This window comes from Amblyomma maculatum, chromosome 1 (genome assembly GCF_055883805.1).
Source record: "Amblyomma maculatum isolate TAMU_Amacu chromosome 1, ASM5588380v1, whole genome shotgun sequence".
In the NCBI taxonomy this organism is placed as follows: domain Eukaryota; kingdom Metazoa; phylum Arthropoda; class Arachnida; order Ixodida; family Ixodidae; genus Amblyomma; species Amblyomma maculatum.
The window spans coordinates 428,557,177-428,581,680 of NC_139344.1; the positions used below are offsets into that span (position 1 = coordinate 428,557,177).

Genomic DNA, 24,504 nt, shown 5'->3' on the forward strand with positions numbered 1-24,504 from the left:
ATCTCGCGCGCAAATAGGTTCAGCGTGCTGTGTGCAGTGCGTCCGCTGAAGGGAGAGTAAAATCTGAGAACTGAGGAGGAAAGCAGGCGAAGGGAGGAGAGTGTCTTGGCTCGAAGACGTCATCGTTGCGCCACTATGTAGCCATGGACAGAGCAGGAATGCTAGACCGGGAGAACTAAGATATGTTTCTCACGTGCCTGACGTGGCGTAGTTGGTTCAGCCGCTCGTCTGGTAATCAGAGGAGTAGGAGTTCGATTCCCGGTGGAGAACGAGTTTTTAAGAGCGTTAGCTCTTACTTCTCACGTGTGCCTATTTCGATTTGGTTTATCCGGGTCTGTCACATGACCACCAAGGTCTTGAGTTAGAATTTCTCTATTCTGAAGCAGTGTTCACCATGGTGGGTTGCCACCCTAGCCAGCCAAGATGACGGCCACCCTAAGGCTCACCCTAGGCAGCCTGCTTTGGAACCACGGGGCAAGGACGTCATAATTCAAGATGGCATAGTTTCTGAATCCAGATCAAATAAGCTGCCGTGCCTGTATATATTTTCATATGCCTTCTCCCACATCGTCACCCATCATGATCCTCTTTCTTCTCCCCTTCCCATTCCCCAGTACACAAGAGCAGGCCAGATTTTAATCATTCCGGCGAACCTCTCTGCCTTTCCTTTCAATAAATCCATCTATCTATGGCAGTCTACTACGTGACGTCACAATCCAAGATGGCTGCCCCAAATTTGGGTAAAATAAGTCGTTTGAAGCCTTCTCAGCTTCACAGGCAGATAGGCAGATAGGCAGAGACGAATTCATTTCCCAACTTTCTAACAATAGAAAAATATCCATCAGATATACATGCCAGCCACTTTATTGGGAAAGAGAAAATACTGTTGCATGGTATGCCCAACACCACTCTACCAAGCTGCACACTTCTAAAATGTTTCATACATTAGCGCCACATATTCCATCATGCCCAACTTCTTTTCATTCAATACCGTGAACTAGAAATCTAAAACAGCGCAATTCCAACTTCCCACCCTTTGGCACACCAGATTCATTTGACATAGTGCATGAGATCTATTCACAACAACATTCATTCATACCATTCAGGCAAACCCCAACTATTGGTCTAGTGTAGATTCAGGATTTACAGGAGAAATAAATGTCTTATGCTCACAAACTTACAATCAAATGCTGCTACGAATGCTATGCAACCAACCATTGAAGACTGCAATCAGAAAGCATGGCATTTAGAAAGTATTCAAGCATTTCAGGAAATAGGGCACGGAATTTTGCAAGGCATATGTATATTGGGTTTACCTAGCAGACGAACTGTGCAATTTAAAGAAAACATACTGGCTCTAAAGACTATAATTATGAAAATAACACTGCATATAAAAATATGCGTAAGATGGACTCGGCAAATTCACACCTTTTCTTTTAAATATATTACCAAAGTCTGCTTGCAACGTTTTTCTTCCTGCAATTCTCTGGAAGGAAAGACGAGAAAACTAAGAACCCTTAGTCAATGATGAACCCCCCCAAAAAAAGATTTCAATATACGCCCTTTTCAACAAATATAACAGCGGTATTTTTCTGGCCTGCTAAGAGAGGTCAATTATTTTGCACAGCATTTTTCAGCCACTGCTGAGAACCATTTGGCAATGCTGCAGGATTATTAAAATACACAGCTGACTTGCACTTCAAAAAACGATTCTCAATCAGTGTCTCTTATAAAGATACTAGATAACGGCTAGATACACATTGTTATTTTAGTTGCCAAAGATCTGTTACGCACTGCTGTACATAAAAGCTTTTGCCACAGCTGTAACATAGCCTGCACAGAATAGCTCTGATGTTAGAATGGCTCTTACTCTTATTGCTTCTATTTTATTGGACTCTGCGCAATAACAGGATCACTTTTGTATCATTTCTCATTGGGTAATGATTTGAGGCTATCTCCACATGCTAATTCAAGCATCACTAGATGACAGAGCACTACAAGGTAAGGTCAGCTTCCACAAAGAGCAATGTACAAGTATCTCCATCTGCTTTTGCCAGATAAAAGCTATACATACCCTCTTACAAGGGCTGTGGTCAATGACACGATATGCCACAGTAGTGAGGAACTTGATAACGAGGAGACTGATGTGCGAGGAGCAAAGGAGGATTTGAGAACATGCGCTGGTACCTTCTAATTCTACTGCCTGCTAGAACCTGCATCTGCGTCTAATTGCAATCCTCCTCTCTCGCACTCACCTCAGCTGCACAAAGGTGCCGATAAACAGTGTACCAACTTTTGAGCCCTGTCCCTGCACATTGTCCATGGACTCTGCAAGATACAGAAATGGCTTGTTGCTCCCGTCATACCAAGTTGGCAAATGTCGAACAGCACTAGGTTAGCTTAGGTGTGTTTGCGGAAGGCACAATGTCCAAAATATCAAAATTATCAATTTCTTTCGCTAACCACATGCTGTCCATGTCCGAAACAAAGTTTGGATTTTGTCAAGATGCTAATTTTAATTTACTAGAGGCCGCACAGAGCTGCGATTGCTATAATGAACTTACTTTTACAACGAAGCAATTTAGCAGTCTCGTACATTTTGCTACAAATGCACTGGACCACACAAGAACATTTTTTTACACACAGTCCTGTACACATTACTGAAAATAAGTAACCAATTTACAATTAATATTATTTTACGAGGGATACACCCATTCCATTCTTTGCAACCGACCCGTTCTTGCTCTTTCACTAAGGAAGCTTCCCCGCTAGCACCAACGTTAATCACCAAGTTGAGGTTCTCAATGCTGTCTCATTGGCTGCATTTTTCTAGAAAAAGCAAGCAAATGATTACAAGTAATCTATTATAGTGAAATAATTGAATTACCAGAAATGTTACTAGTACTTAATTTAAGAATCACTGAAAAGTGGATTCATAACATGTTATGTACAGCTCTATTTATAAACCCTAAACATGTTTTCATGCAGGCAGTTCATTTAGGCATAATCGATATGGCCCAGTGGCAATAAGAAAGGTATATTTGCACTCTATTATGTTTAGTACCACAGTGCTGAAAAAAAAAAACTAGTCTCCACAGTCTAGCAAAAGTTGCCAATTTAGACAAATGGAAATGCGTTTGTACTATAACAGAACCGGAACTTTGAATTAAAACCAGAAACCAAGCGGATCACAGAAGCGCATTGCTAAGCCAATGTCCATGCCCACAGACCATTTCTCTATCTTCGCAACACAACACATATTGGGTAGCACATAGGCATACAGCGCTTAGCACCTTAAACACTGCTGAAACGGCGGTGTGCCAAATCACAGAAAGGTAGTGTGCCACAGGGTCCAACAACCAGACATGCAACACCACTCAACAGCCGCATCACACGATTCAAGATCTCTAACCATCATGCTGAGATAATCTCCTTGAGCATCGGCTGAACAATCTGCAGTCACAAAAAGGGTAACACTGCAATGACACAGCCTCTCCACCTTTGAGACTAAAGCCACCACAGACAAGAGTCTCTAACTCTGGCACGGGCCACGCGAATACTAAGGCCGCACCGTCAAGCGTACTATTGCTACTAAGAACTTGGTGGAATTAGAAGACCGGCAAGAACCCATGCCAGCTGCAGTATCTGTAAAACTTCACTTTCCTGTGGGAAAGCACCAGGGTGTACTGCTGGGGAAAAGGAGAAAAGACGCCCAGTGGAACATATCCGGAAAACTGGAGAATCCAAAGGCAAAGTTTCTCCCCAAGTCTCAGCTGCGAAAGGTCCTCTTGCAAGTAATGTCAACGTGCCACGGGATGACGACATTGGCGAAGGGCACGTCTCGCCTGTCAGATCTGACACAGTACATGGCCACCTCAACTAAGCAGTCCACCAGCTGGTGAACACTGACTTCTGCCTTGGCGTTCAACGCAATGCTGGAATGACCGCACTCGGAGTGGATGGTGACTAGACAAGCCGGAGTCTGATCCGCTCCTCTGCGGCATGGTGCTGTCCAGTTGCACAATTAGCTGCCCCTGTTGAATGGTGACGCTCACAGAGTGGCATAGCTCATGATGAACAGCCGTTCCTCTTCCTGTTTGATCCAGTGCAGTAGCTTGCTCATGGCACGCACCGCCGTGTCCTTGCTCACCAGGGGCTCGAAGGCGGCATACAGCTCGAAGCCGGCCATGTGCTGCAACAAGGCACAAACGAGGACGCGGAGCTGTGAGGTCACTGAACGGTCTCGTTTTTCCCTCATGTGTAAGGCAGGATACAGAAGACACTTCCCTACTACAAACTGAAAACAAACGAACCACAACGCATATACAAACTGCGTCCTCAAAATCAAAAGTTTAGTTTCCATATGCGTCGTTAAAAGGTTGTACAGTTAAACCTCGTTAAGGCAAACCAACGTGCAAGGCTGTGGTACCTGCTAACTGCAGACAGCTTAAAGAATTCTAGAGGGCATTTTGGACCACTGAAGTGCAATGCATCGTAATTAGGCTTAATAAGCGGTATAAACTGAAGGTTGTACAGGCCTATGCACCTACATGTAGTTATGATGACCAGGCAGTTGAAAGCGTCTATGAAGATGTAGAATTGGCAATGCAAAAAGTAAAGACGCAGTATACTGTACTAATGGGCAACTTCAATGCCAAGGTAGGGAAAAAGCAGGCAGGAGACAAGGCAGTAGGCGACTATGGCATTGGTTCAAGGAACAGCAGGGGGGAGTTACTAGTTGAGTTTGCAGAGCGCAATAACTTACGAATCATGAATACGTTCTTCAGCAAATGGAAGAACCGGAAATGGACATGGAAAAGTCCTAACGGACAGACTAAAAATGAAATCGACTTCATAATGTGTTCAACCCCCGCCATTATGCAAGATGTAGAGGTAATCGGGAAAGTGTGATGCAGTGACCACAGAATGGTGAGGTTCCGAATTAGCCTAAATCTAAAGAAGGAACGCAACAGATTAGTAAGAAAGAAACCCATCAACGAATTAGCGGTGAGGGGGAACGCAGAAGAGTTCAGGATCTCGCTACAGAATAGGTATTCAGCTCTAACTGAGGATGGCGACATTACCCTAGAGGCAAGGAACAATAATTTCAGAGATATCATTACTGAGTGTGCGGTAGAAGTAGGCGGTAGTATAGTTAGAGAGGATGCTGGTAAGCTGTCTAAGGAGACGAAAGAGTTGATTAAGAAACGCCAGAGTATGAAAGCTTCCAATCCAACAGACCACATCGAATTGGCCGAGATATCAAAGTTAATCAATAAGTGTAAGGTGGCCGATATAAGGAAGTATAACATGGAGAAAATTGAGCATGCTGTAAAGAACGGGGGAAGCCTTAAAGCGGTAAAGAAGAAATTGGGCATAGGCGAAAACCAGATGTATGCGATAAGGGACAAGGCGGGCAACGTCATCACTAATATGGACAAGACAGTCAAAGTAGCCGAGGAGTTCTATACAGATCTCTACAGTAGCCAAAGTAGTCAGAACCGTAATGAGATTGACGGTAGGGAAAAACACTCAGACGTTCCACCTGTGACGAAGGACGAGGTCAAGAAAGCACTAGAAACTATGAAAAGGGGGAAATCAGCTGGAGAGGATCAGATAGCTACAGATTTGCTGAAGGACGGGGGGGGATATCATGCTAGAAAAACTGGCTACCCTGTATACACAGTGCCTGGTGTCATCGACGGTACCGGAACCATGGAAGAATGCAAACATTATCCTCATTCACAAGAAAGGGAACTCTAAGGACCTTAAAAATTACAGACCAATCAGCTTACTGTCTGTTACATATAAGGTATTTACTAAGGTAATCGCTAATAGAATCAGGACAACCTTAGACTGCAATCAAGCAAAGGATCAAGCAGTGTTTCGGAAACGGTACTCTACTATCGATCATATCCATACTATCAATCAGGTGATAGAAAAATGCTCGGAATATAACCAGCCCTTATACATAGCATTCATTATGAAAAAGCATTTGACTCAGTTGAAACCTCGGCGGTGATGCAGGCATTGCGAAATCAGGGGGTAGACGAGCCGTACGTGAAAGTGCTGGAAGATATATATAGTGGCTGCACAGCAACCATAGTTCTTCATAAAGAAAGTAACAAAATTCCCATAAAGAAAGGTGTTAGACAAGGAGACACAATCTCCCCAGTACTATTCACAGCTTGTTTAGAGAAAGTATTCAGAGACTTGGAATGGGAGCAGTTAGGGATAAGGGTAGATGGAGAATACCTCAGTAGTCTGCGATTTGCTGATGACATTGCCTTGCTAAGCAACTCGGGGGATGAACTGCAAATAATGATTGATGGCCTAGACTGGAAAAGTAGAAAGGTAGGCTTGAAAATCAATATGCAGAAGACTAAGGTAATGTTCAACAGCCTCGGGAAGGAACAGCAGTTTACATTAGGTAGCGAAATACTGGAAGTAGTAGGCGAATATGTCTACTTAGGACAGGTAGTAACCGCAGATCCGGACCATGAAAAGGAAATAACAAGAAGAATACGACTGGGATGGAGCGCATTTGGCAAGCACTCGCAGATTATGACTAGCAGCTTACCGGTATTGCTCAAGAGGAAAGTATACAACAGTTGCATCTTGCCTATACTCACCTATGGGGCTGAAGCGTGGAGGCTAACCAAGAGAGTTCTACTTAAGTTGAGGACAATCCAGAGGGCTATGGAACGAAAAATGGTAGAGGTAACATTAAGAGATAGAAAGCGGGCAGAGTAGGTCAGAGAAATAAATCAATTTACCGACATTCCAGTGGAAATTAAGAAGAAGAAATGGACATGGGCAGGACATGTAGTGCGAAGAGAGGATAACCGATGGTCGCTGAGGGTAACAAACTGGATTCCAAGGGAAGGAAAGCGTAGCAGGGGGCGGCAGAAAGTTAGGTGGGCGGATGAGATTAAGAAGTTCGCAGGGGTCAAGTGGATGCAGCTAGCACAGAACCAGGTTAAGTGGAGAAATATGGGAGAGGCCTTCCCCCTGCAGTGGGTATAATCAGGCTGATGATGATGATGAAAGTGCAATGAGACGAAAACCATTATAGCACGGTGGATCATAGCCTTCCACTATGGCACCTCTATCTCCCTCTATTCTTTCACTCCCACCTTCTCTCCCTCTTTTTCTTTCTTCTCTACTTTCTCTATTCTGCCGGCATGAGGCAGCACAGGTGGCTCAGCTACAGAGCCAGTAGCAGGCTCATGGCTCATGCATTCTCTTTTCCTTCTTCCTACTGCCACAACAACAACAACCTGGTACATGTGTCCGCAGAGAATTGTGACAGATACTGCACCTTTTCTATCCTGTAAGAATGATATACCTGCTGCTTTTGCGGGTATATCTTTACCACGTTTTACAGCATTTTCTTGTGGCCAAGAAATAGAGTGCAGAAATTAGAGGTGGATAGTGTTGCTCAAGCATGAAATGTGCTCTGTGCATTTTGACTGGAGTCACCAGACATGCACACTTTTATTCTTCTGGTTACAACCAGGGATGTCAGCGCACATTAAAGGTGGTTGAAATTATTCCGGAGCCCTCCACTACCGGCACCCCTTTCTCTCTTTCCGCTTTCACTCCCACCTTCCTCCCTTTCCTCATGGCAAGGTTCACGTGTCCATAGAACAAGTGTGACAGATACTGCGCCTTTTCTTTCCTCTGAACCAGTTATTATTATTATTAGTAATATTATTATTAACATTATTATTAAACATCGATGAATGACCAGGAGGGAAAGCTTCTGTTAATTTTGGAACAAGCATTTTATCCTTCTGGGCTACCTTGAATGCCCCTAGAAGTTGACTGCTTTCCTCAACCCCAACAAATCCATTCCTGCAATGGTATCTGTGCATGCACATAAGCAACCCTTGTATCCGTAAGCCCTTGATTAAAATAAATAAATAAATAAACAAATAAAACTGGTGAAAAAAAAAAAAAGTTTGCCCTTCTTCAATTCTCTGACACTGCTCTGGAGGTGGCTTTGTTCCTTGTTAGAAGTACCGCAGAATCTTAATGATGCAAATCTCCAGACATGTAAATTATGTATTTATATCACCCAAAATCGCCTCGCTGGGGTGGTGCAGTGATAAGGCCCAACTACTGTGCGGCAGGAGTACCCGGGTTCGATACACTCTGTGTTTAGATGAAGATTCCTGTGCTGTGTGACGTCAGCACACGCTAAAGATCCCCAGGTGGTCAAAATTACTCTGAAGCCCTCCACTATGCCTCCTCTTTTCACTCCCACCTTTCACCCTTCCCTTACAGAGCAGTTCAGGTGTCCACAGCAGCAAGTGTGACAGATACAACACCTTTTCCTTCCTCTGAACCAATTATTATTATTATTATTATTATCATCCAAAATCCATATTATTCAAAATGAAATGCATGTGTACAAGCTTTAGGAGCTCCCTCCTGTAGAACTATTAGTGGACGACAGGATTGATCTGTGGCCGTGCGCCAATAGTGACAAAGCTCGCAACTATGGATCATGAGTGATGCGGGAGTCCTTAAAGGGACACTAAAGACAGCCAAAGATGGTATGAAAATCTAATAAACTACATTTGGTGACACTGTCGCCACATATCCGGCAGCAAAAAATCGAATTGCTGAGATATTGCGATAAGAAGTTGAGGTTTTTTCTTGTTCCCGCCGATCGAATTCAAACTGTGGCCTCCAACTACGTAGTTGGAGTTGAGTGACGCACACTATGACGTAAGCAGAGACTCCGTGATAGCTAGCGAGCCGGCGCGGCCCGCGGCGTCGCATCCCTCAAGGGCCAACTTGGCAACAGCGTACTCGCAATGACGGCCTCAGCCGAAATAAATAAAACGATGAAGAGAGTAATTTACCGAGCTATAGGCCCATAAAGGAAGAAAAAAAAAACATAGAGCGCTTGTAATGCACAATACTTTACATGTTTCTCAAGCTTTTGCGCTCCTTCTTGCACTGTGTATAAACAAACCGAGCCCTCGGTCATCGCAACACTTCCTGACATGTTTACATACAAATAAGATTTAGTTACCAGCAAAATAGTGTCCTCGCTGCTGCGCTTGTCAGTTTTGAAGCTTCGTCGCACTTTTTTCCTTCAAGGTTTGTGCTACAGCTCAGTGTTCAGCGAAAATTACGTCCACGGTAGCAGAACATGACCGAAGTGCCGGCGCCACTACATTTGCCAGTGCTGTGAAATTCCACATGTTAAAATGGATCCAGTGCACAATATAGTGCGCATAGGCATCCAGAACATTAGTTACAAGACGTGAGAGCAGGCAGCATGCGCCGATGATCAAGAAGTTGTAATTTTTAGACCGGCAGCAGAAACACTTTATTGTAAATGGGGCCATGACATAAAAACTAGAAATATTTCCACAGGCTCTTGTGGCGCGGCATAGCCGAGCGGTTAGCGCCGAATGTTACGGAGCAAGCAGTAGCAATTTCGAGTCTTACCGTTTCTAGTGTTTTTTTTTTTTTAACAAATCGATTTTTTTTAACCTTTTGTAATGTATTTCTAGTGCTTCGTTATTTTTAGTTTTTACTTTATACCCGAGGCCCTTTTTTTCGCCGGGCGACGAGCGCAATATATCGACGCTCTCCTTGGTATGACCGGCAAGTATGCCCCTTTTGTTTACGACACCTGCAAATAGCACGTTGAAGGTCTTGTTGACGCAGTATATGTTGGTCAGATGTGCCATGATTTAGTGAACAATTGAATGATAATGCGTTTTTCCTTCGGTACTTAGCATATGTATGCTCTTCGTGGCGTACGTAGCTGCAGTCAAGCAGTCAGGTCGCAGGGCGATATGTTGGCGCAGAAGTGTGAACGAAGGAGTGTGTCGGCGGTAGCGGATTTCGCTCGCTCGTGCCTCCGAATGCTCAAATGGGAACCATCAAGGCGCATCTGCTGCTCCAAGCTCGTAATTCAGGCGCATTAGGTTCAAACAAACTATCCGAGTGCGCACGAAATGCCTCAGCCGAAACATAACCAAAACTGAAGTGGGCGCCTGTGGTGCCTCCAAGTATATTTTTGTATTTGCCTTGCAATGTTTACGTTGTCTTTTCGCCGTCGTTTACGATTGATAAAAGCGTGTTATCATGTTTGAGAAAAAACGTACTACCGCATTCAAACATGCAACGTAATTCGCATTTGTCAGCCTCCGGGATCTCTAGCGCGTCACGTGATTTGTAGTTGCGAGCCTCGGCCGTTTGGCTGTGGTGGCGATACCTGTATTTCTGTTATTCTTCTTTACTAACTTATAACAGCTCTGTCAGTAAGAGTGGTCTTTTTGTAATCAGGAACTGGCATTCTATCGATGCAAACCCACTTCCTTTCTCTCTTTAGTGTCCCTTTAATGGCCAGGGGAAAAACTTATATCATCACAAAATAGCCTAGAACAGGACCATTTCATTGAGATTCATCTGTATATAATAGTGACGGTGTCAAACACAAGAGACCTGGCTCCAGGAAGTGTTTTAGACGGGTGGCAGTAAGCCTTGTATTTTCAAGAATAAACACAAGAGGGTGCTAGGTGCAGGGACAAATGGGGCCACATATGCAGCGGAATAAAGGTTCTCAATGCGGGAGCGACAAATGTTTGAGCTGCGATTTGATCCACCATCGAAGCCTCACATCCCAAACGTACAAAGTCCAGTGGGAGGAAGTGCCACTGACCCATCCCATGAGCGTCTCACGTCCCGTGGCCCAGAAGAGGATCTTGAGTGGGCAGCCCGGCTGGTACATGCGGTGGTGCAGCAGGCGGTATTGGGCGAGCAGGCGGCCGGGGTCCTTGGAGCAGGGTGCCTCCAGTCGGGGGCTGCTCAGCTGGGCGCCACTCTTGCTCTTGTAGAGGAAGTGGTACAGCTCGGGCACACCGGCCTCCCGCACACTGTAGCCCCCATTCACGGCTGCCTCCCGGAGAGCCTCCAGGCAACCCTTGCGCTGAAGACTCTGCCCCATACCACAGGGAAAAGGGGGACACAAAGAGGACCTTTCAGCTAGACACCAGCCGTTTTCAAGAGAAAAATGAGTCCCAGCCAGCACAACACATTGGCCCAATATTGGATTATGTTGGTATTGCACTGGTCCTGTGTAGACCGGGTATTGCCAACATAGTTCCAATACTGGACCTATTATTTGTACTGCCTGGGGTGGAGCGTTCACAACAGGCGATGTCGACACTTCAGAGTGGCAGCCATTGCTCCACCCAAGTGCTGCCTGAACAAAAAAACAGAATGTGCGGAGTGAAAAATGTACTCCATAGTTCCATATCATCCTCATTTCAGCCAACAAAGCTAGTATCCACGTACAAAGGCGATGTGGGCAGCTGAAAACTTAGGCAACAGCACATAGCCTATGCTGATTCCATGTAAGCCTGTAGCAGAGCTAGATGCCAAAAAGTGCAGCACGAGACAAATGTTTTAGCAATATTTGATCACGATGTCAGCACGATGCTGATTAAACTCAAAGTGTTACCAACAGTCTAGCTCCAGGCAATAAAAGCATGAGATATTGACGGGGAAAGCACACTTGCAAAGTTGAAAAGCATTCCATTTGTTTTGACAAGAGTCGTAGGTTGAGCTACTGCAAAGCGACGCAATTGTTTTGTTCAATGATGTCCCCTTTCCAAAGTTTCGATAACTACTTTTCAGTTTTCCAGTGCTCAGTATACCTATGTCGTGGTTTTGGCTTGATGTGGATCAATTATGCAGCTGACACTGACTATGTAACCAGCTCATTGATCTTTTATACCTCCTCCACAGTAAATCCTATTGGTGCTGAGGGTTAAGTAAACAAATAAATGAATGTATAAGATGTCACATTACTCACGCATAAACAATCAGCATCAGAATTTCAAATGAAAGACCGCACACCAGAGTCATGCTTAGCAACAGGCAGGCAGCACAAAAAACAACAACGCAAGAGCGGTCACCTCAGCAATCTTGCGGCGGCACTCCTGGAGGGGAAAAAAGAGGTCCCGGTCGACGGTCAGTAGCAGCAGGCAGGCAGGGCTCCCCTCCGCCAGGTAAGAGACGTGCGCATGCAGGAACCCACTGCGCACCCGTAAGTTGAAAGACCAGTTCATTTACATAGACAACAACAAACAACACAGGAGAAACACAACCATGGCCATCAAAGCAGCAAGTTAGTGGTACGGCTGGCCTCGAAAGAAAAAGTGAAATTGAAGGTGAGATTCAACACTAGCGAAGACCAACGCAAAGTGTAACGGCTTGGCTGCAGATTGGCCCATCAAGTCACTGATGCATTCCACTTTTAATGACTATACAGTAAAGCATAACATAGCATACTATGACTTCTGTATGCTATGACTATAGCATAATGACTTCAAGCATAGCATACTATTGCACAATGAGCAAAATGCACCTATCTCCAGGTGTCACAGAGATGAGTAAAACAAATCGGAGGGTGCATGTAGCTTTCCACACAGACTGAAAATGGATAAGCACACCAAATTTTTGGGGTTGCTCAGTAAATTGGAAGGCACTGCTGAATCGACCATGCTCTAATTAAGTTAGGTATAAATTTTTGACAAGGTCAAATTTACTGACGAGGTCACATTTTAGGGATGGCCCACATAATGTTGGCCATACTAGAATTAGGTTTGCCACCAATTTGGTCAAATCCAATTTCGGGGGTCCACACGGCCAATTTTTGGGGTGCTGACAGACAATTTCTGCAGACACTTTCTGAAGACACTGCATTAAAGGTATAACTGAATAAAAAAATTGCTGCCAAGATTTCCAGCGCAGAAGGTAGCTATCGCATTGGAAGTGACCAAAACAATCCACTTTATGAACAGAAATAAGCGGAAAGTAAGTATTTTAATGAATATTTCTCAAATCGCCGCACCTAGAGGGCTCCTGTGAAAGCTCTGACAAAACCGAATATCACGTCGCAACTACCCCCATCGCGGCCGGTCGCACCTGTTCATTTTTCCTTTCCCCTGTGGCACTCACAAAGCACAGGGACAGAAGTGCTTTATTTTTTTTTTTTTTTGCGTGCACAATTCATTGTTTCCTCTCAGCGCGCAAACAATTGTTCGCAATATGCGCCCTCCTTACGCATCCCCCTCGACCTCTCTCGTTTTCAACATTCCACACTTCGCAGCATTGTGCATGGCGCGACGCTGGGGAACCGACACTGCGTGTAGCCGGTCAACCAACTTCAGGTGCGGGGGCGGCGGCGGCGGCGGGATCGCGGGGTTATGACGTTACTGAGGGTAGTTGTGACGTCACACCCACCACTCAGAAAACGTAAAAAATACAGCCATCCGCTCAAAACTAACCCGAATTATGTGTCTGTACTAGTGTAATTGTGTCTTAAGAATGCAACTGTGGTGCTTTCTCAAAATTCTTGGATGTTTGTTCAGCATACCTTTAAGGTAACACTAAAAGCTATATACAGCTGATGGTGCCCCTGCGAAAAAAGCAAAGCATGGAAAGTACCTTCCTCTGGCAAACAAACTCACATGGCACTGTCTGAGCCACATAAATTGCCTGCACTACTGAGAGGTGCTGACACAATGCTGTTCAGTGTAAAAAAAAAAGACCCTGCCTCTTCTTAATGTTCGCAGCCGCCATAGCTTACGCTGGTGAGCACATTCAGCACAAAAAGTAAGGACGACTCTCCAAAAAGAAAAAAAAAAATCAACTGCTGCTTCCTAAAGTCCGCAGCCACCACAGCATACGCTACGCCGCACGTTCAGCACAATGGCAAGGATGAACGACTCTCGCAAAAAAAAAAAAAAAAAAAGGAACTGCTGCTGCTTAGCGCCCACAGCCGGCGTAGCTTACGCACATTCAGCACGACGACACGAGACGCGCATCGCACGTCAGCTGCCACACGCAGAGCGTTCACAACACACACTGGAGAAAGCGTCTACCACGGGCCGAGCTGGCTTGCCGCGCACGCGTAGTGCATGCTGCTAACGAAGACCGGGAAAGAGAGAGGAAGGGGAAAGATAAAGCTTGGCAAAAGTGTGTGCACACCCTTGCACTTTTCTCTATCGCATTTTTTACCCTTTCCCGAACACCACGGCTGCATTGGTTCGCTCTCGTTCCTTCACGCACATAGCTTGCAAACGCCACATGCTGGCGCGGCAGTGATCACCGAAGATGCACGGGTCTTTGCGAAAAGGGCACGGCACTGCCCTAGACCAGTCGTGCCGAACTGTGTCCTCTCATTCATTCCGCACGTGGCTTGAAAATGTTACGCGGCAAATGGCCAAGGGTGATACGATCGTCTTTGGGGAAGGCGCACTGTCCAATGTGTGGTGCGGAGTTCACTATATCGAACGACCGGTCAAATTAGGTTCGATATACAAAGCAGCTTTCTTATACTTTTACATGGGATTTTCGAGGGGATATTCCATAGTTCGATATAACCAAAATTCGAATTATCCGGGTTCGATATGGGCTCGAATGTATACCCTACACTACACTACACAAAACACACTACACTACTCCACGAAGTGCAGGCCTGCTCAAATGATGTGAGCAGCTAACTGTGCATTTAATATCCCAGCACACAAATGGAAGAAGCCAGGTGAGCACCCTTACATCCAAGGCAAGAGATCAAAGAGACACACCTGGGGTCAAACTTAGGCAGGCAGACGGGCGTCCAGGCCTCAGCCGTCTTGAATGACTCCGAGGCATGCACGAGGTTGAGCAGCAGGTGCAGGTCCACATGGTGGAGCTGGTATTTGCGCATGCCCACCAGTGCCACCAATTGCTGCTCTGCCACCAGCAGTCCAAACACCAGCTTCTGCATAATCAACACCCAGAGCCAGGTGTAGTACTCGGAAGAGCCAGAAGTGAAGCGTTTCAAATGCAAGCGCAATATAAAAGCAGTACTATACACAGCAGGGCCCCCGACAACCTGATTACAACTGATACAAAATTCGGTGTTATGTGAATTTGTAAAGTTCCCTGGCCAGAATACTTGTGTGCAATGGATGTTTTGAATGCTCACTGGAGCTGTGCCACTACAGATAATACGAATGTGCAAATCATGACTTCACCTTCGAGTATTATGCACTGCCTGCAAATCCACGAAGCGCGATTGCCAGTCATGTGGTATGCACAATGAGCAGCGGGTGGTGGTGCGCTGCTGTAAATATATCCTGTTACCCATAAACAAAGCTCAGTGAATGCATTTCCTAGGCTTCTGAAAACAGATTCAAGTCACTCCAGGTGATAAAGATGCTTTTCACGACCCCATGAGAATCACATCATTAAGATCCTATTGTAAAAGATAAGACATACAAACAGTTTTTTACCATTTCTGAAAACCTGTTGTCAGTTTGAAAGGGACACGCCTCTCTGAACTAAAATGCTGTCCTGCTGCTAGCATTGCAACGGCCCTGTTTATGCTTCATCCGTTCGTGAGGGTACATGACCGCCATGCCTTGGGCAGCTTCCTCGTCCCCCACGATGAATGCAGAACAAATATAGACTACACAGTGAGTAGTAACAAAGAAAAAAAAACTGCTTTATTGCTGCTGTCATGCGCATGCCATATCACACTGGCTGGCCTATACATGTCTCAAATGTTACTGTCTTCACATTTATGCACAATGGAAAGCAGCCTCGTAGGACCTCGCTTCCTTTATACTGGCAAGCCATAGCAGAAGAGGCTGTATAACTTATGCCATAAGCACCAATTGCAAATTCCATTCCATGGCTGCACAAAACATTTACTCAGCTGGTAAGTTTGTGTTTCTGTGTTCAAAACTGCCATTCAGAGAGAGACGGACAAGGGAGCACCTTGTGCTTGGCGCAGTGCTTGAGCATGGCCTGGGTGATGTTGTCGCGCAGGGCGGGCGCCAGTGGCAGGCACCGGACGGCACCCAGCAGGAAGCTGGGGTCGCGGTCCATCAGGTCGCAGAGGGAGTCAAGGAAGCGTTCCGAGCCGGCCAGCAGCCGACGCAGGTCAAAGTTACACCGCTGGCTGAACACCCGCTCCAGCTGACTGGCCGTCACCACCGACAGTATCTGAGCGTGCACGTATACCAGCTGGGCCTGCAACTGCTGCAGCGACAGGGGCAGGCTGGTGGCTGCTACCAGGATCAGGGGCAGCCGCAGCAGGAAGGCCAGCCGCAGGCGCCCTGCCCGCACGTACCGCACCTGGGAAATGTCACACCGGCATTTTGCACAGCAGTGCATGCATCTAGCCAGCCAAAAGCGCCATTTGTTCAAGGCTGACCTCAGTGTTGCTGTCCAAAGGCAGCGTTAGAAGCAGCACATGAACATGTTGGCAATTATGTCACAGAAAACATACTTGGCTAGAGCGTAGCACTTGGCTAGAGAGTAGCACTAGAGATTCAGTGCTACTGCAATAGCAGTTCAAGCACGTACACAAGAGAAGAGAATGAACATAGCAAAAACACTGACTAGCAACTGAATTTCTACTGCAGAAGGTTACTTAGTTATATTCAGTTTTTATGGCACAAAAGCATTGAAGGCTGAGATGTGCCAAACACAAAGTTAGAATTTGTTTGGTTTGGTTTGTGGGGTTTAGCATAATAAAGCGACTAAGACTATGCGAGACGGCGTAGTGGAGGGCTCCGGAAATTTAGACCACCTGGGTTCCTTAACGTGCACTGACATCACACAGCACTGGGCGCCTTGCGTTTTGCCTCCATCGAAAAGCGGCCGCCGAGGCCGGGATTCAATCCCGCATCCTTGGGAACAGTAGTCGAGCGCTGTAACCACTGCGCCACCCCGGCGGGGTAGTTAGAATTTGTTATCAGCAAAATTTTCTGACTCAAAGAAGTCAGTATCTTAAACTAGGCATCAGGGAAAAAAAAGTTAGAATTTGTTACCAGCAAACTTTTCTGATGCCTATAGTTTGTTTAAGACACTGCCTTCTTTGAGGAACTTAAAAATTTGTGAAGAGTCAACATGTGCTTGTTCCCCTAAAAGCAGCACTGGGTGCAATGGGATGTGTTCATTGTAAAATAATGTAAAATATTTCTTTCTTATTTCTTCAAGCTGTGTACATGATATCAAGATGTGGTGTACTGTGGGTCCACCATCACAGTTTTCACAAGAGGTTTGTCTTGTTTTGTTAGCAGAATAGCTAGTACATGGGTACACAGGAAACAGACAAACAAAGGAATCTCAAAAAACATACATATCGGCGAAATTCTCAAAACTAGGGTGGAAATTCGGGCACGTTGGTATTGAACAATAACAAAAGAAAGAGTGCAAAACCAGGACAATGGACAAAGCAAGAACACAAATCGCAAGCACTATGCATTTTTCCTTAGTCCACTGTCCCGGCTTTGCACTCTCTCTTATGTTATGGTTCCAAAACTACACCCTGTTTCCTGTTCACACTGATTTTCTAGCAAAAGGCACTTTTGTGACAATATAATTTGGTAGACACTACAAACATTCACGAGTATACATTTAAAAACATTTTTTCAGTCTGACATGTGCTATGAGTGCCAGCAACCGCGCCACTGTGATGCTCACAGGCAAAGGTGGCCCTAGCGGTTGTTCCTGTTTCTATATCAAACTCGCCACACTTTTGGCAAAGTGTCATGACCAATATAAGTACTGAAGGACTCTGCTAAAATTTCTGCATTTCACTGGATCAAATTTTATCGTTAACCACTGGCACTTTTTTCTTGCTAATGATTACTCTTCCAGCTTTGCCCCTGTTGTCTGTGGTGTACTACAGGGTACCATACTAGGTCCTCTTATTTTTTCATATACCATATATAATCCTACTGATAATTTGGTTCTTCAGAAAGATCTAGCAAAAGTTGAGGAATTGAGCTAAAATTTGCTATTGACTCTCTTCATGTTAACAAAACAGCCCTAAAAAACCTTCCAGAGGTCATCAATAGTCTTCGCGCAAATACTTACTGAACGGATGACTATCTCTTCTGTCTCCTATTTAAAATAATTAAGCATTAGAATTTCCAACAATCTTACATGACTTTCTCACACCAGATATGTTACTAACCATGCTTAACTGCACACTTGCCTTCTTTCAACATAAGCTAGGCCATGCACCTTCTTCCAGAAAGCAACTAGTAGCCTATGTAACTTTTGTAAGGCCCAAAATGGAGTACATCCCCATGTTATGGGGCTCACATAGTCACAGCCTAATTGCTACCATTAAATCAAACCAAAACAGTGCTGCTAGATTTACCTTCTCCAAATACTCTTGCAAAACAAGCGCCACTAGCCTGAAGATTAAAACCAGCCTCCCAAGCCTTTAAGCATGCATAAACTTACTAGACTCTATTTTATTTCATACATTTTACAGCTTATCACCGACCTGCAATCATCGCAGCAATTCACCAGACCTTTTGATGCATCAGACACACCTTGGCCATTTATCTGCCGCATGCTGAACAACAATGCACCTCAACGCTATTTTTGTAGGACAGCCATCGACTGCAACGACCTTCTCATAGATATCAACCTTCTATCTGATATAAGTCACTTCAAAACCACTACTGAACAACTTTTCTGTTAACCCTGTTAAGCCCATCCCCCTGTAAAATGCAACTGAGGCTTTTGAGGTATTGGAAATCAATAACATGTCTCACTACAGGTGGCAGCCAACAGACGTTCTGTAAAAGAGCAGCATAACATTTCACATTTCTAATACCACATATCTGGTCATCCACCATTTCTGCACCTATCCCCAGTGCTAGTGAGGACGATATTGTGCAACAAGGCTCGCGCTGAACATCATTACCCCTCTGGTAGCCATTCAAATAAACTGCTTTCTTGCTTTGTAGGCATTCAAACGAGTTCCTGCTTGTGTTTTTCACCCCAGCACCACAACACATGCATCATGTGACACTAAAGAAGCCCTGCACATGCCCCAACCTTAGGCATGTTACCGCATCCAGAACATAGACTGCACCGTGGTCAACATACCAGCCTGGACAATCACTGTGTGGCATGCAGTGCTCACAAAGGCAACATGAATGCAGAATTTCCATTACGTCTCGCAGTGAGGCACATTATCCCAACATAGAAGAGCTGCTGGCATGAATGGGGTTAGTAACTGCACTAACCTAAATGAACTGCATTCTGATGAACAAAAGGGTCCACTGAGGTCTTACTTGGCACAGCAGCAACTCTCATGGCATAAGGAAGAGAAATGCAGTGAGAATTCAAGTTGAAGGAAGCACAAAAGTGCAATAATCTACCATATTTAATTTCTCTGCCCTTATCAACAATTTTGAAAAATTATTTCGGGATATCGCTTCCAGACCACAATATGGCCTTAGAGATGCACCTTGCAGTAGATAACGCATGGTTTCAACATCCAAGGTCTAACACCGTGACCTTATTTGCTTTCTTTCTTCCCATCACCTTTTTCATGCTGCTTTGAGCAGCTAGGCCACTACACTAATTTGCCATGTGTTCACTGTTTTTCTCCAAAAAAAGTTTGTGATGCCACGACGGATGTTTTCAAAGACAGTAATAAAACTGGGCCCTACCTGGTCCCCAGAGAGGCCAATGCAGGAGACAAGAGCCTGCATGACGCCCGCCAAAGCTGCTAGCTGCTCCTCGCTGCCATGACGACAGTAGATGGGCTTCCCAGCATCACTCAGCACAAACACATGTTTATCCTGCTGCCGCCAGGCATTATTGTCCCAGTCTTCAGTAAACGAACCCAACTCAGACCCAAGCAGATCAGCTGCACTCTTGGCCTCGGCCACATCGTCGGATGATGGAACGTCCACACCAGGCTCCGAAGACTCCGAAGAGGGGCGTGCCTGGGCAGGTTACAACTAGTGTCAGTGCCAATAGCAACGTAAAATCAATGCAAGGCTACTGTTTTACCATTAACTGAAAACAATCTACCGGATGTGTAACGACTGGAATGAATAAGAGATGCTATTATATAAGCTATCAAAACACATAAACAGAAAAGATTAACATGCAACATATATTAACCATGCAATTAAAATAAGCCCTTCAGTTAACGGTCACCACCTGTACAGCACTTTCCCCTACTGAGCATTTTTTTTCACACTCTTTCCCAAAACAGCAGCCAGCATAGAAAGTCGCTCAATCTTTAGCAAGGCTAGAGAGAAGAAATCTTGAACAGTGAGGCAAAAAGGAAACCCCCAACAAGTTTCACATCACATCCACTGACATTGTTAGCCCACAAAGCATACTGAAAACATACTGAAAAATGGCTAGCAATTTATGACCACTGTGCTATACTGGTTTCTCACCATGTGCAAAGTGGTGCTGAAAAATGAAATTGTGAAGCTTTCTGTTACCAATGGATAACCAGCAAAACACTAAACCACTTTCGCAACTCTGTGTTATCTATTAATTAGGCTCCCATTTTTAACTGCTCAAACCGTGACATGATGAGCTGTGTTGAACATATTGGTTGTAATATATAAAGAATGCCTTCTATGAAAATTCAAAATTACCACATGAAAATTACAAAAAGTATGAGCTACACCTTCGTTTAAAATGACAAAATGAAAGAGCAAGGTGTTTAAACGTTTTATATTCCCTACAAGCCATGTTGGTTTAGCATTGCTAGAGACTTATCCTTTCAATTTGAGTAATGAATTGAAAAGAGCAACCCAAACTTATCAGGAGTGCCTTTTGACAAATGGTAAGAACAACCTTAACTGCGGAAAATTCTGAGAGATGTATTATTCTGATGAACAACAGGAACCTAGGTTTGCTAGCGTTTGCACCTGTTTCTGGCCATTGCTAGCCTCTTCTTCCACTGAAGCACTCAAAATCTTAATGAATTTGAAATCAAGGCCCTTTGTTAAATATGATGGCTTACAAATAAAGACAAGTATGTGGCTGATGTAACAGCCCTGCTTCTAGCATTCATCTTTCAACTCTGTCTTTCACTCACTGCATTTTCAAGTAAGATGAAGAACACCAAAGTTTCAACACATTTTTAAGGTGTTAACAGGAATAATATTTTAAGTTATGGTCCTATTTCTGTTCTTCCAGTTTTCTAAAGCCCTTGATTAGGTAGTACTCAAAAGAACTAAAAGTTTTGTCAATGAGCAGGCAACAATAACTGACACAAATTTGGACACTCTAATGAATCTACTTCTAGTTTACAGAAATAGATGATCTTCAAATAGATGATGAAAACATTTAATTGTTTCTAATGCGTGCATTATATTAACCACACAATGTATCTTAGAAGAAAGAACATGCTGAAGCGTTAGGCATGCTATTCCATCGCAAATATAACTTAATTATGCATTTAAACTTTGTGACCGATCATCTATTATTTCAGTCAGCTATCAGCTTTTATCACTTGGTCTTTGACATCACATCAAAAACCAGTTTTGATGAACTGTTAATGCTACAAAAAAAAAAGCAAGCAGGTTTATTGCCGGAGCTTGTTATACTTCTCATACAGCAATTATTTTTGTAAAATAGAAAATGATCCCTGTCAGTGTCTTCTGTAATGACTACAATACTGCATTCCATTTTCTTCATCTGCAGACTAACTTTCTTACCTCACCAAACTAAAGAAAGGAGAAACAACGTCTTTAGCCAGATCAACTGACGCATGGACACTAAGCATTGGAAACAAACATCAATGACTGATACCTCATGATTTAAATAACTACAACACCAGTTGACCTTATCTGAACTCCTTCTCGTAAGATGCTATCAAACTATATTTTATAACAAGAACCAATTACTGCTTTGCATTCGTGTGTACCAACTTCTCTTGCATCTTTGCCACCGTGCCGTGCAATGTTTGTTTTGTTTATAGAAAAGTGTTATTCAATGCGAATCATTTCGATCCTATTTTTGTATGAGGTCACAGGCTCCCTTACACTAAATCCATAGCATCTCATCTGCAACCTGTTCTCAACCTTTCTAGGAATAAATGTCTCATGAAATGAAAAAAAAGAAAAAAAAAGAAAGAAAGAAAAAAAGAAAAAAAGCTCATTTCCACTCCTGAAAGAAGTGGAAAGCCAATGAACCAGTTGAAGGCATCCACATAACGAATATCATGTTAAAAGTCTCATTGAGACCCGGACTACTCAAAGCACAGGCAAAAACTAATGTTCTGAGATAGGTACCTGCCATCAGCACATGTGCAGTGTAACCATAGAACTAACAAGCAACACCCCCTCACCGACGTGAACATTGCAGTAGTAAACCTGAAGCCTCAACATCACCAAAAGCAGCATAGATGATCAACAGCTACCTCTGTGTAGCCACTTGTCCAGTTCTTTCACATGACAACTGTGGCACAATACCACACTGCGTGTATTGATACATCTGCACTGATGATGCCACCATGTCCATATCATTTGCAGTGTATCGATGCCATTCATGAACAGTGCGACCTCAGCAACGCTCATCCACAGGACAATGACTGCCATTAAAGAATTGACTGTTTCTGCAAGCATCTTTTGCCTATATTCTAATGAAAGCACTTTTAGCATGGGTTATCTCTGCCAACTCTCAAGCCGCACTGCAAACGGTGAAGTCATCACACATGTAGAAGGAGCTTACCGGCAATATTAACAGTCTTCACACCAACGTCCGAAGTGTACATCATAGCACTGTACTGCACTGCAGCAGTTACGTGCTCCCTGAAGCATTGCAGGCAATGTAAAGGCACAGCAAAAGCCGAACAAAAAGGTTCGTCCGAGGTGGTCCTCACTCCTTTCTCTTGATGTGATAGAGCAAGATTTACAGTTACTCTAGCCTGGCACTTGCAACACACTGTGGTGCAAATGAGACCATATTAATATGGTCCTCTATATAATAATAATAATAATAATTGGTTCATAGGAACGGAAAGGCCAGATATAACAACCCCACTAGTGCTTTCCATATCCTGCATAACTGCAGGTACAAACTGCTCTTGCCTTCTCTAGATTTGGCACAAAATCAGGTTTTACAGAAATTCCCGCTGTGCTCAAAGTGTGACATACATGACAACCTTGCAACAAACAATCTGCAGCTGTACTCATTTCGTAGCATTTTGAAGTACAGTGAAAACTAGATTAGACAGTGCAGGATGCATCGCCTGCCCCGGTGCATGGACTTTGTCCCAGGCATGACGCCTCTTTGGCACAGCATGTAGCAAAAGCCCTATTGAACATCTTCAGGACATGGGCCTCATATGTGCCCTACGAAAATGCACAATCATGAAGATTACCAAATGCTTCAAGTTATCATTAAAGAATGCCCCCTACTCCCCCTCATATGAAAGATAGCACGTTAAAGGAATTTGGTCATACTTAGTGGGGTTTCTGAGACAACTTTTCGCGATCACACTTGAGAACGTTGGCAGTGAAATTGAAATGGTTAGCGAAGCAAACGGATTGCACACGGTAATTTTCTTCATGAAGCTCTCCTGCGCCTCCAGAACCTTGACTTATGCCATAAAAAAGAACGCATTTACGCTGACCTATTTGGCCAGGAGCAGCAGAACACTTCTGTGAAGCACAAACTGAACACCGAAAACAACCATTCGTGAAACTATGCTTATCAGCCTGACTATACGCACTGCAGGGCACAGGCCTCTCACATATTTCTCCAATTAACCCGGTAATTAAACGTCGTACAGGCCGTTACAGAACATCATAACAGCGAATTTCTCAAAATGCTTACGAATGGTTCCCAAATCAGCTACTCAGTAGCATGCAAGTGAGTTTGCATTACATATTTTGAAAAGGATGGCAGGAGGATGAATGCCAAAACTAAAACTGCACCCACCGCACTCGATTTCAGCGATTTTGTTCATCACACTCGACCACATGTGCTTGTCATGAACTCGGAAAGATCGAGGAGAAACAAACGCACAGATGTCTTCGACAAGAGCTGTCACGCACTGTTCATTGAAGTTTAGGTCGAGGCACCGAAGGCACTGTACAAAACAGACAACCAATCGCCCCACTAGTTAGAAGCGGCGTCAGGCACTAATACACATGTCGTATCGTACCTGCGCTGAAGGAACGTCGTCCTCGGAGGCGGACCTTTCGATTTCGTTGATGGTGCTTTTTGAGCGAGACCGCGGAGACATCCCACCATCTCCCTGAGCGTACGCTTGGTTCTCCAAGTCTGAAGATGAGTCCACCGACAATATGATGGGGTCCTTAGACGCGCCGGGCTCAAAGTCCTTTGGAATGTCACCCTCATCATCTGACACCTTAGCATCGCCCGTCTTCGAAGGATCAATCTGTCGATCGCCGTTCCTACCATCCTCGGCCTTGGTAGACGCCATGACGACGCCGGCAATGCAGTCACGCAGCGAACTCAAGTAGCGCGGCACTCTTATTATGAATACTTTAAAAATTCGAAAGTTCAACTCGTGACTTGCCAAATCAAACTGCGAAGGGCAGCCAAAATTTCCCACATATTACCAGACCCGTGCGATGGTCGAAGTGTCGTCGCGGTGAAGCCGTTTCGCGCCTAATTATTGGATTATCGCGATGCCCATACATTGCGGCCACGATTGCGGCAATG

The 24,504-nt window shown here is 44.5% G+C and overlaps 1 protein-coding gene across 1 annotated transcript; it reads right to left on the reverse strand.

Annotated features, from left to right (window-relative positions):
* Window positions 1-848: 848 nt before the first annotated feature.
* Window positions 849-24,390, reverse strand: Mon1 (vacuolar fusion protein MON1 homolog). Its single transcript, XM_084599680.1, has 7 exons — window positions 23,981-24,390; window positions 19,509-19,787; window positions 15,802-16,161; window positions 14,625-14,800; window positions 11,949-12,069; window positions 10,691-10,966; window positions 849-4,192 (listed from the first exon to the last, which is right to left on the reverse strand). The coding sequence occupies exons 1-7, from the start codon at window positions 24,260-24,262 to the stop codon at window positions 4,052-4,054; spliced, it is 1,635 nt and encodes a 544-aa protein (XP_084455806.1). The 5' UTR covers window positions 24,263-24,390; the 3' UTR covers window positions 849-4,051.
* Between the last annotated feature and the right edge of the window lie 114 nt (window positions 24,391-24,504).

Bases quoted from the DNA above. Each gene is read 5' to 3' on its own strand.
- Mon1 (XM_084599680.1), bottom strand. From the start codon at position 24,262: ATGGCGTCTACCAAGGCCGAGGATGGTAGGAACGGCGATCGACAGATT. The intron at 16,162-19,508 runs GTAGGGCCCAGT...GACATTTCCCAG, and splicing joins TTGGCCTCTCTGGGGACCAG to GTGCGGTACGTGCGGGCAGG. The intron at 14,801-15,801 runs GTGCTCCCTTGT...TTGATTATGCAG, and splicing joins AGCACTGCGCCAAGCACAAG to AAGCTGGTGTTTGGACTGCT.